This window comes from Corythoichthys intestinalis, chromosome 13 (assembly GCF_030265065.1).
Source record: "Corythoichthys intestinalis isolate RoL2023-P3 chromosome 13, ASM3026506v1, whole genome shotgun sequence".
Taxonomy (NCBI): Eukaryota; Metazoa; Chordata; class Actinopteri; order Syngnathiformes; family Syngnathidae; genus Corythoichthys; species Corythoichthys intestinalis.
In genome coordinates this window covers 53375181-53387146 of record NC_080407.1, presented here as the reverse complement: position 1 = coordinate 53387146, position 11966 = coordinate 53375181, and the positions used below count along the sequence as shown (strand labels likewise).

The following is an 11966-nucleotide window of genomic DNA, read 5'->3' as shown; positions in this document are numbered from 1 at the left end:
TACCGCGGCAGATTCTGGGCCCCATTGACCGCGAAAAACGAGGGATCACTGCACTTTTACTTCGTTACATTTCACCACTGTTGTTGCATACTTAAAGATGTTTAAAATCGGGTGAATCATTATGTGAATCATAGTCACGCTAATATCGTTTGTTACAAACCAAACTATTTATAAATACGTCTTAAATTCAGTGAGGTATGAGCTTTTTAGTGGAGGAAATCACGCACCTTTTCCCGTTGCAAGATGGCCGCCTACTAGTTACGCCGCTGACTCCACTTTAGGACATCTAGCCTTATCTATGTGAAAACTATGAGAGCACCTTGAACACAGCAACTTTTCGCACTTTCTTTTTTTGTCCGTGTTTAAAATGTTTGCGTGCTTGCTCTTGCTCCGTCCCGAAAGGACGCTCAAGCATGTGATGCGTTCACGTGTCAGTTCGTGGACGAACAACAGACGCTCAAAGCACACCCGCGCCGTCCGAATCGGCTGCGCCTCGGGGTTCTGGGGGGACACAGCCACTTCAGGTACTCCCAGTAAACAACACTACTTATAACGTGGCATGTACAGTATTTTATCACGTGTGCGTGTGTGAGCGCAGTGCCTCAGCTGATCCATGGCGGAAAACTCGACTTTTTGGTGTTCGATTACCTGAGCGAAATCACCATGTCGCTCCTCACCGCAGCCAAGACCAAAGCACCGGTAAAATGCATTCACTTTTATTTGACAGAAATACATTAAAAAATTCCTACTGTTACAAATTGCTCGTTTTTCGCATAAATTCATTCTTTTTTTCTTTTTTTTTTAAACCTGTCCAGTTCAGCTGTTTGACACGGAGAATGTAAGTTAAGTGTCCTGTTGGTCAGAACAGTTTGAATGTTTCACATTGAGAGTATGACATACTCCCATTGTGATCATTCAACATACCTCGTTTATAATGACAAAGCAGCAAACTTGAAGTGGTTATGGAGGGACAGAAGAAAAGAAACACAAACTACAACAAGAAATACACTGAACGCCTGCATTAACTATGTATATGTTGGCGCTATTTTCAGCTAGATTTATTTCCTCTTGACACAATGTGGGGGACCTGTTGACCAGGGAAAGAAGGGGGGGGTCTATAAGATAAGTGATTGGGAGGGGTGGAGTGTACACAAATCAGCTCTGTGATCTAGAAACCAGTAATCGTGTGAATACTTTGTGAGTGTAAGCCCGTCGGCAACCGACCCTACGCCGCCCCATTGCCATTCCCGGCACCGGGGTCCCCCACCCGAGCGGGCCCAATCACATCCAGCCGCACGCGAGCCCCGCCAAACATGTGACAGCCACGCAGACGAGAAGAGACGCCGCGCGGGCACCACCCCAGGGCCACTGTCCCCACCCAGCCATCTCGTGGAGGGAGGGCAGGTGGTAAGGGGGAGCCAGCGCAGCTCATCCCGCCTCCCGCAGCCCAGCAAAGGGGCCATCGTCACCCCCCCCCCCGGGATCCAGGGTGGTCACCCGGGATACTCCGCACCCCCATTAACCGGCCTTCAGAGATGGGAAGATGGGACGCACCACCAACCCTTAGCCCATCCCCGTCTGCCCACACGGTCCACGAGCCGCAGCCCCCCAACCGGCACGGCACTCAACGGGTCCCCCATCAGCCCACCAAGCCCAGGGCAAGGTCCCCTGCCAGAGCAGGCAACACCCAGCCGACATACCGGCATCCAGACAGCGACCCGCGACGGAGCGCAGGGCGGATACCCAAGCAGAGAAGCGAGGGGAAGAAGGGGAGGGGGGTGGGGGAGTCTATAAGATAAGTGATTGGGAGGTATGGAGTGTACACAAAATCAGCTCTGTGATCTGGAAACCAGTAATCGTGTGAATCCCTTGTGAGTATAAGCCTGTCAGCAACCGACCCTACGCTGCCTCATCGCCATTCCCGGCACCGGGGCCCCTATGACGTGTGTGGTGCGTTAAAAAAAAGGTGCGGGAATGGCTGGGCCTGCCGTGAGGAGGTATCACCCCCCCCCAAACAGGTCACATCCATCCCACAACCTCTCATAACCAACTCATAAATTAATTGTCTGGCAGAATCTGGGTTACGCGCCAGACTTTGTGCAGGCAGCCTTAGCGCCGTCCATCCACGACATCCACAAGAAAGGTGAGTCTTCCGTTTCCGTAGCAACGAGTAGGGGTTTCCATAGCGACGGAATTATCCTTGCAGGTGTGCGCGTGGTCAGCAACGCCGGCGGCGTCAACCCGCTAGCCTGCGCCGCCGCCATCCGGGAGGTGGTCCAGAAGGCCGGTCTGGATCTGAAGGTCGCCGTTGTGACGGGCGACGACCTCATGGCTCAAGTGAGGAAGCGCCGGATGGAGATGATGAACGCAAAATCGTTGATTTACTCAGGACGTATGAACCGCTCCCCTTTAGAGAAGCCGCCTCACCGAAGTCAAGACAGCAGACGGCGCCCGCGCCTTACCTAGGACGCTGCATAGCATGAACGCCTATCTAGGGTAAGGTAGGGTAGTCTCATCCGGGTGCGCGCTGATGATTTCTGGGCATGTGCGCAGGGCGGGACCTATCCGCCGATGTCTGGACCTCGGCGCCGACATCGTGGTAACGGGCCGGTGCGTGGATAGCGCCCTTGCTCTTGGGCCACTCACTCATGCGGTAAGTCATCAATTAATACGCAACAAGTTGATAGTAGCCATATTCTGTGTTTGCGTTGTGTTGTCTGCTAGTTTGGATGGGGTGAAGATGACTTGGACTTGCTAGCTGCTGGAAGGTAATAAAACTCACTGACTTTTGAGCCACTTGACTGTAAGCTATTATTTTTTGTGTGTGTGTGTGATTCAGTCTGGCTGGACATCTCATTGAATGTGGCGCCCAGAGCACCGGCGGGATCTTTACCGACTGGCATCTGGTCCCCAACTGGTGAGAACTGACCATAACCACCCTCCAGGAGAGCTGACAGTGAACTCGGGCGGCCTTCGTTAGGGACAACATCGGTTTCCCGGTGGTTGAATGCTGCTCAGATGGTTCCTTCGTCCTCTCCAAACCGCCAAAAACCGGCGGCCTGGTGTCGTTCGGCACGGCGGCCGAGCAACTGGTGTATGAGATTGGGGACCCGCGGAGATACGTGCTACCAGACGTCATCTGTGACTTCAGCCACGTGCTCATCCAGGAAGTGCCCGGTATGTGCGCACATAGACTTCACTATCAGTTGACGGCCCGGACACGGGGCTTGGGGCCGATCCGTAGGGGGCCGATTTTCAAAAACTTAAAATTCAAATAGTTTTAAAACCGAACCTGCAAGCGACCTAAAACCAAAACAGGGACCTCCCTTAGGCATATAGGAGTCTCCATGAGCAGCGACATCAAAAAATTCAAAGTCGTTCCCTAATAAAATCCAAATTTAATTATTTTTTTATACAAGCACAACAGCACTTAAAATGGCTATAAAACTCTCAAATTTTACGCTCAACGCACAAAAATCACCAAATGCAGAGATAATCACCAATATTTTCATGATCAATAGCAATAAATAACAGTTTTTAATAAAAGTTTTTTGTCCAAAATAGCAACTTAATTTTCTTTTTAATTTAGTGCACGTTTTCAACAGCTAAAAAAAAAAATCACTCAATTTTCCCAAAAGAAACTTAGTCTTTGCGGAAAGCAAGCAGAGCCATCTTAATTTTACTTGACAAAAGCTAAATTTCCATTTTTCTATATACAATCACAACTTATTTAGGTTGAATTCCACTATTGTGTAGAGATACAAAATCCAACATGTCGGCCATCACAAAACAAAGATTTTTGAGTTGAAAATTCTTGTAAATAGATTTTCCTAAAGATATGAACGTAAATCAGTCTAGATTCTTGGTTAAAAGCAAAAAAATGGCCAGTTATCGTTCATTTTACGCAAATATTTCAACCAAAAGTTACAATATTGCATAATCCAACATGGCAGCAGTCACAAAACAAAGCTTTTTAAGTTCAAAATTCTTGAAAATTAATGCTTAAGTCGCGGAATTTCTATAGATATGAACATAAAACAATCTAGATTTTTGGTTGAAAGTAAAAAATGGGCATTTATCGTTCATTTTACGTAAATATTTAAAGAAAAAGTTACGGAATTGTGTAATCTAACATGGCAGCTGTCAGGAAACAGCATTTTAAGTTGAAAATTCTTTAAAATTAATGCTTAAATTGCAGAACTTGTATAGATATGAACGCAAAACGGTCTAGATTCTTGGTTAAAAAGCAAAAAACGGGCAGTTATCGTTCATATTATGTAAATATTTCAAGGAAAGTTACAGTATTATGTAATCATACATGGAGGTTGTCACGAAACAGAGCTGTTTAAGTTCAAAACTCCTGTAAATAAATGCTTAAATTGTAGAATTTCTTTACAAATGAAGGTAAAACGGTCTAGATTCCTGGTTAAAAGCAAAAAAACGGGCAGTTATCGTTCATTTTACGTAAATATTTCAAGCAAAAGTTACAGTATTGTGTAATCCAACATGGTGGCCGTCAAGGAACAAAGAGCTTTTTAAGTTGAAATTTCTTGTAAATGAATGCTTAAGTCTTAGAATTTCTTTTTTTCTGTTTTCTTTCGTAAAATAGTCTAGATTCTTGGTTAAAAGCAAAAAACGGGCAGTTATCATTCATTTTATGTAAATATTTCAAGGAAAGTATTATGTAATCCAACATGGCGGGCGTCACAAAAGTTTTTTTAAGTTGAAAATTCTTAAATTCTTAAATAAAAGATGAAGTAGCGAAATGTCTATAGATATGAACGTAAAACAATCTAGATTCTTGGTTAAAAGCAAAAAACGGGCAGTTACCGTTCATTTTTTAAAATATTTCAAGTAAAAGTTACCGTATTGTGTAATCCAACATAGCTGCCGTCACGAAACAGCTTTTTACGTTGAAAATTATTTTCAATAAATGCTTAAATCGCAGAATTTCTATAGATATTCAGTCTAGATTCTTGATTTAAAGCAAAAAACAAGCAGTTATCATTCATTTTACGTAAATATTTCAAGCCAAAGTTACACAAATTTAAATGTTTTTCTTCACGTTTCAAAGTGCCTGCATGGTGCTATTTAATATAATAATTACCTTGAATCCTCGAACAAATCACTCTTGAGACACTCCTGTCTGCTTGTATGCGGTAAAACCTTCGTCCTATTTCCACCTAAATCCGGCGTTAGAATGCAGCGTGTGTTGAAAGCCAACTCAACATTCTGCCTGGGTCAGCTCCCTACAGGAAGGAGTAGCTCAATGTCTGTAGGAGCTGTCTTGTCAACTGATGGTGGAGTCTTTGGTGCTTTGTTACCATGTCAACGTCTTTACTGATACTAATGCGCTTCGGGTGCGTTCAGGTGTCGAAGGTGGCGCCGTCCGAGTGAGTGGTGCCAAAGGTTTGGCACCGCCGCGTGACTATAAGGTGAGAAGAATGGTTGTGGCCACTCTGCAGAACTCAACATTTTCCGCGACCATCCGCAGGTGTGTGCCACATACATGGACGGATTTCGCGCCACCGCCGTGTGTCCGCTCGGCGGGCCCAGAGCGGCGGAAAAGGCCCGGAGGACTGCCGAGAGCATCATTAAAAGGTGGGTTCCTCAGTGTCGAGGCATTTAGAATCTACGCTTCTACTCCAAAAAACTTGGTCGAATTGCGCAGGACGAGGCGGATATTTAAGCATTTGCATCTTGAGGATTTTACGGACATAAACATCCAAGTTCTGGGAGCGGAGGACACGTACGGTGCTCATGGCGCCAACAAAGTGAGACCTCCATTCGACTAACTTACTAATACCGGCGAGATTAATGTGCCGGCGGTGCAGGACGCCAGGGAGGCGGTTCTGTGGTTGGCCGTCTGCCACAAAGACAAGAAGGCATTGGAAGTCTTCTCCAGGGAGATCGCCCCCGCTGGGACCGGCATGGGTACGACCGCCGTTTGCTCTCCATTCAAAGGGGGACGTATCACCTAAACTTTGCGTCCTTGCTCGCAGCTCCCGGACTGTGTGGCATTGTGGGCGGCCGTCCCCGAGTGTGAGTGCCACCCCCCGTTTCTCCAATTTTTGTCATTATTTGATCTCAATGTCATCTTCTAGGTCTCCCATCCTGAAACCGCTCTTCTTCTACCAGCCCAAGTCTCAACTTCAGATCCACATTCACTTGGACGGACATTTAGTGGAGTCTTTTTCGGAGGCGGAGCCTGAATCACCCGAAGAGGAAGCCACACCTACGTGGGACGGGGAAGAGGTCGATGCAGGTGAGCCATGAAATGTTTGGCTTGAAGTTGGAGATTGTTCCACTAGAGGGAGACAGCATACCATTATCATTCTGAAGTTATTGAGACTCTTACAATAAGAAGAGAAGACACACTCTGAATTAATACAGTAAATTTTGGACTATACAGTAATTATGACATGACACTATCATGGGCTTTGATGAATGGTTATGACAGATGTCATTAAGTGTCATCCGGCAAATTATGTCACTAACTCCATTTATGTCCAGCTCGGATCTTTTACATCCAATCAAAAGTGAGATAATTTTCTGAAAGACACAATTATAATTATGAATGATTATGATTGTCTTTTGACAGTGTTATGGTACCACTGTCAAATAAAGTGTTACCAAATACCATAACTAGCTAGTAATCAAACAAATAGAACAGTAACTGAAGACATAATTGGCACAGAACATGAATTTTGTTATTTACATCTGTAGTGCTGCAATGCATGCTAGGAGGCATGTTAGACGACAACAGTGTTGGCAGTAGGTGGCAGCAGAGGTTAACTATCTCCCTCAAGGGAGCACTGACGGCCAAATGAAGCTTTGCAGCCAATTGGTACAAAGCTTCATGGTGGTTCATTTGATCTTATGACATTCTTATGATGCCCCTATCAAATAAAGTGTTACCAAATACCATAACTAGCAATTAATGAAACAACTGGAACAGTAACTGAAGACATAATTAGCACAGAACATGAATTTTGATTGGTATTTACATCTGTAGCGCTGCAATGCATGCTAGGAGGCATGTTAGACAACAACAGTGTTGACAGCAGATGGCAGCAGAGGTTGACTGTCTCCCCCAAGGGAGCAGTGATGGCTAAATGAAGCTTTGCAGCCAATTGGTTCAAAGCTTCAGGGTGGTTCATTTGATCTTATGATAGTTGTATGATGCCACTATCAAATAAAGTGTTACCAAATACCATAACTAGCAATTAATGAAACAACTGCAACAATAACTAAAGAAATAATTAGCACAGAACATGAATTTTGATTGTTATTTACATCTGTAGTGCTGCAATGCATGCTAGGAGGCATGTTAGCCGACAACAGCTTTGACAGCAGGTGGCAGCAGAGGCTGACTGTCTCCCTCAAGGGAGCAGTGACAGCCAAATGAAGCTTCTTGAAGCTTCACAGCCAATTGGTTCAACGCTTCATAGTGGTTCATTTGATCTTATGACAGTCGTATGAATGCTGCTGTCAAAAAAGTGTTCCTGGTTAATACATTTTGGTGTAAATATCCCATATTACTGGATAGCTGCGGTTTATAGTCAGGTGCGCCTTATAGTCAGAAAATTATGGTACTGGTCTACGTATTACACAAATTACCACAGAAAATCTTTTAAATGAGTGAAATGGATTTAAAAAGTGCTCTCGCTATTGTAGAACTTCCCACTGGGCCGCATTGCTACAGACTGGAAGAATTAGCGTACGCTAGGAGTGGCGACAAAGGGGACTCCGCCAACATCGGTAAGCTACGCTAACACTCGTGCAAAACCCGTAACATTTAGCTAAACGTCAGCTTCACGAACAGGCGTGATCGCTCGCGACGCCCGCATCTTCCCCTACCTGAAGAAACACCTTACTTCCTCGGCGGTGGAGGACTACTTGGTCCACATCTTCCCGTCGGGCCTGCGCGGCGCAGTCACGCGGTGAGTGGATAACGTTAGCAAACCGCCGTGGCTTGTCATGACTAAGCAGATGACTGCTTCGGGCTGTGGATGTTCTGTTTCTAATTGCTCCCAAATGTGTCTGCCCGCCACCGCACGGAACTTTGGCGCTGAAAAAGATCCGTTTTTTTATTCCAAACTCTCAAGTGGAAGTCGTATCTCGAGGCGTTTTTGCGCGACATGATTTTGCCGCACCGGTTAGCATGTGTTCGCAATTAGCCTGACGAAGGGTCGTAAAAGGGGCCGTGAAATGCAAAATGGCCACCGCAGGCGCCTTGTTAAAGCGGTTTCCGTGGTTACCAGTGTTTATGTGTGCGCAGATACACTTTGCCGGGGATCAACGGTCTCAATTTTGTTCTGAAGAATTCCCTCGGAGGGGGAGGGGTGGCGTCCCTGCGCAGTGACCCCCAGGTAAAGCGAGCGCTCGCCCACACGAGCGGTCGGGGGGAGCTGTCAATCAACGCTTGTGTTTGTGTGGGTGTGGACCTCCCGCAGGGAAAAGCCTTGGCTCAGATGTTGCTGGATTTGGAACTCCGCGGACTTCCCGACTTGGCGCCCCTGCTCGGTTGACTGGCACGGTTGGAACCGTCGGGTCCAATCACGTGACCGGAGCGCCGACCTCTCACCTCGGTCTTTGGAATGTCATTTCCTCCTTAATTGCAAACAGACCCTGCGTCGTTACGGCAACTCTTGAATTCCGCGTTGAACGGCGTCCCGTCGCCGATTGGACGGGTCTTCATTAAATAGAAGCAAAAGGTGTCGACACGCGTCTGGGAGCTTTGTCTTTTACGACCTTTAACCCCTCTGATGTGGTGTGCGTCGGCTCCGCGCCGAGTGTGGTGGCGACTGCCACCTCTGTGAAGTTAAGCCCCCCCATCAGAACACGGATTTATATAAAAATGATGTCAATTGTTTGTGCTACATTTGTGCCTGTTTGTACTGTAAAAAGTTTGTGCTGCGATTATTTTTGATATATTTACAATTGTTTTGTCAATATCGGGTCAACCAGCCCACCATTGAAAACAACACTAGGTAACTTTTCAACCTTAATGAAATACTTTCATAACACTTGTGATTAGTGCTGCAACATTTAATCGATTAACTCGAGTATTCGATTAGAAAAAAAAAAGATTCAAATTCAATATTGCTGCTTCGAGTATTCGTTTAATTAAAGTGGCGCTGTAATGGTTTGTTTGAAAGTGTTTGCATGTAGTTTTATTGATTTGGGTGGATACACTGCCCTTTAGTCTGCCTCATTTCACATGGCTGAATCCAGCTGCTCCATGTTAAGACCAACATAAGCTAAGTTTTTGTTTTTAGCTAATGTTTTTTTTAGGGGTGTCGAACGATCAAAATTTTTTAATCGAGTTAATTACAGCTTAAGAATTAATTAATCGTAATCAATCGCAATTCAAACCATCTATGAAATATGCCATATTTTTCTGTAAATTATTGTTGGAATGGAAAGACAAGACAAGATGGATATATACTTTCAATATACGGTACATAAGTACTGTATTTGTTTATCATAACTATAAATCAACAAGATAGCATTACTATTAACATTCTGTTAAAGCGATCCATGGATAGAAAGACTTGTAGTTCTTAAAAGATAAATGTTAGTACAAGTTATAGAAATTTTATATTAAAACCCCTCTTATTGCTTTTATTTTAATAAAATTTGTAAAATTTTCAATCAAAAAATAAACTAGTAGCCCGCCATTGTTGATGCCAATAATTACTTACACTATGCTCATGGGTGCTGAAGCCTATAAAATCAGTTGCACCCAAGCGCCAGCAGAGGACGACAAAACTCCGAAAAACACAAGTACACATTTCACTGTGCCGTCATTTTAATCTGAGCGGGGCATGTGCGTTAATTGCGTCAAATATTTTAACGTGAAATTAATTACCGCCCGTTAACGCGATAATTTTGACAGCCCTAGTTTTTTTTTTAATGCATTTGTAATTTAGTTTATAGGTAAATTTAGCTATTTATTGTGGGAATATATGTCTGAACTATTAAGAGAATTGTTAAAAAAAAAAAAAAAAAAAAAACTTAGCATTTTATAGCATTTAAGCTAGTGGATGTTTGCTACGTAATTTAGCCAATTGTTCTTTTGTTGAACATAGATCCTTTTTTTAAGGCAAAACACTCCCGCTTTTGTCCACAGGCGTCGCTAAAATCAACCAAAACTGAAAAGTTACTGAATGTTAGCTATAATTAAAAATGGCTTAAAACTGTGTCAATCATAAAAAATTGTGCCGTGACGGTTTTGGAGATGATATGCTGTTAATTCGTAGTGATGACATCACTTCGGGTCCATTTTGCATTAAGTGTGGTGCTGCGAGTGACGTAATCACTCATAATTAATATCTCAGCCCGATTGGCAGGGAAGGGCCGTGGCCTACAGCACTCGTCTGCAGGACTATCACATGTCTGATTGGATTCACGCATGACTAGGAGCAATAAGACACACTCAAGTAGAAAAACCCGGTGTCAGGATTAGCGATCAGGCAGCATAGAATAGAACGCCAACATACTCACACAGTGGATTCACACAAATCCTGGGTTCTAACACCTTAAATGGCTGATTTTTGTACGCTTTTGTACACTTTCTGACCCCCCCACCCCCTTTCTCCTTGGTCATCAGGCCCCCCACATGGTGCCAAACGGAAATGCAACAAGCTAACAATAGCACCAACATACTCATAGTTAGAGCTTCTGTCTCACAGGTTTTAAACAATACTTGACCACAAAAAATTGGTGTTCAAACGTCCGTCTAGTCTGCTCAATATGTAAATTTAGTAGATTGAATTAGCCAAACAAAAGTAGCTAGCTTAAATGCTATGAAAGCTAACATATTTACAATTTTCATAGCAAATTTCTCACACTTAATTCCACAAACTGTAGCTGTAAACTTAATTACAAATATATACAAAAACATATTAGCTGAAACAACTTACAGCTTTATGTGGGCCAAACCAGAGCGCAGCTATCTCTTATCCATGTCAGATGTCCAAGTCTGCTCCTCAGTCATACAAGGCGACAGTCCAGCCAGACCCAACGCTGCAGAGGGCACTGTATCCTCCATCATTAAACAAAATACAATACTTTTGGACTTTTTGGATGAATGTTTTGAGATTTAGCAGTAATTAACCCCTTCAGACCTAAGCATGCAGGCGAAAGACATGATGCGTTCGCGTCTCTAAACCAATGAATACACTGAATCTAGCACGTGAGTAGAAATCGGCACAGAATTTTTTAAATAGTATAATAGGATGAATAGTAATAAGGTAATGAATCCAGTTTTGGCTAAACAATAGCATATGACGTTAGCAACCGTGTGGTTAACATTATTGGCCAATATTAATTCATGAAATAACAATAAAGCCTTTTTAACAGGGTAAAGCCAAAGTTAATTGTGGTCAATGTAAAAACATTTGCTTTTTAAAGCAACTGTCATTGGCAGCCAATGAGTTAAGCTAGCACTGAAAGTGAAGTCACTGCTTCCAAACCACCAAATGGCACACATTCTTTGCTCCACTTTTACACGCGCTCGCTCTCACCCACTTGTAAATTGTTACCAACACACACATAACGCATGAAGGGAAATAGTGTGAGCATTGAAGCTGACATCACTGCTTTCAAACCACTAAATGCACTCCCACGCCAACAGTCACTTTTTAACTCTTTCACTGCCATTGACAGCAAACGACGTCCAATCCATTTTGACTGGCGGCGAGCTTCTTTTACTAACTACCTCGACGTATGCTCTGAGTTAAGCCTCGGCACCCTCCCTGTGCGTTGATAAGAAGGCAATGCGCATGTCGATTGACAAGCTGCATGAGCTCTTTTTGTGACACTAACGCCAGTCAGATGTACAGTGGTATGAAAAAAGTATCTGAACCTTTTGGAATTTCTCACATTTCTCTATAAAATCACAGCAGGACAAAGAACAAAAAGTCGTATTTGCCATGTGATTTTTTTTTTTGCCATTTGGG

At 43.9% G+C, this 11966-nt stretch overlaps 1 protein-coding gene across 1 annotated transcript; it reads left to right on the top strand.

The window, feature by feature from the left end:
* Positions 1-270: 270 nt before the first annotated feature.
* On the top strand, positions 271-9160 carry lratb.1 (lecithin retinol acyltransferase b, tandem duplicate 1). The gene is made up of 19 exons (XM_057854347.1): positions 271-524; positions 599-699; positions 2074-2143; positions 2207-2337; positions 2414-2496; positions 2554-2653; positions 2725-2768; positions 2840-2917; positions 2981-3177; positions 5371-5435; positions 5495-5601; positions 5672-5774; positions 5835-5934; positions 6003-6042; positions 6105-6265; positions 7678-7761; positions 7826-7943; positions 8282-8372; positions 8457-9160. The coding sequence occupies exons 1-19, from the start codon at positions 368-370 to the stop codon at positions 8529-8531; spliced, it is 1905 nt and encodes a 634-aa protein (XP_057710330.1). The 5' UTR covers positions 271-367; the 3' UTR covers positions 8532-9160.
* Positions 9161-11966: the final 2806 nt, after the last annotated feature.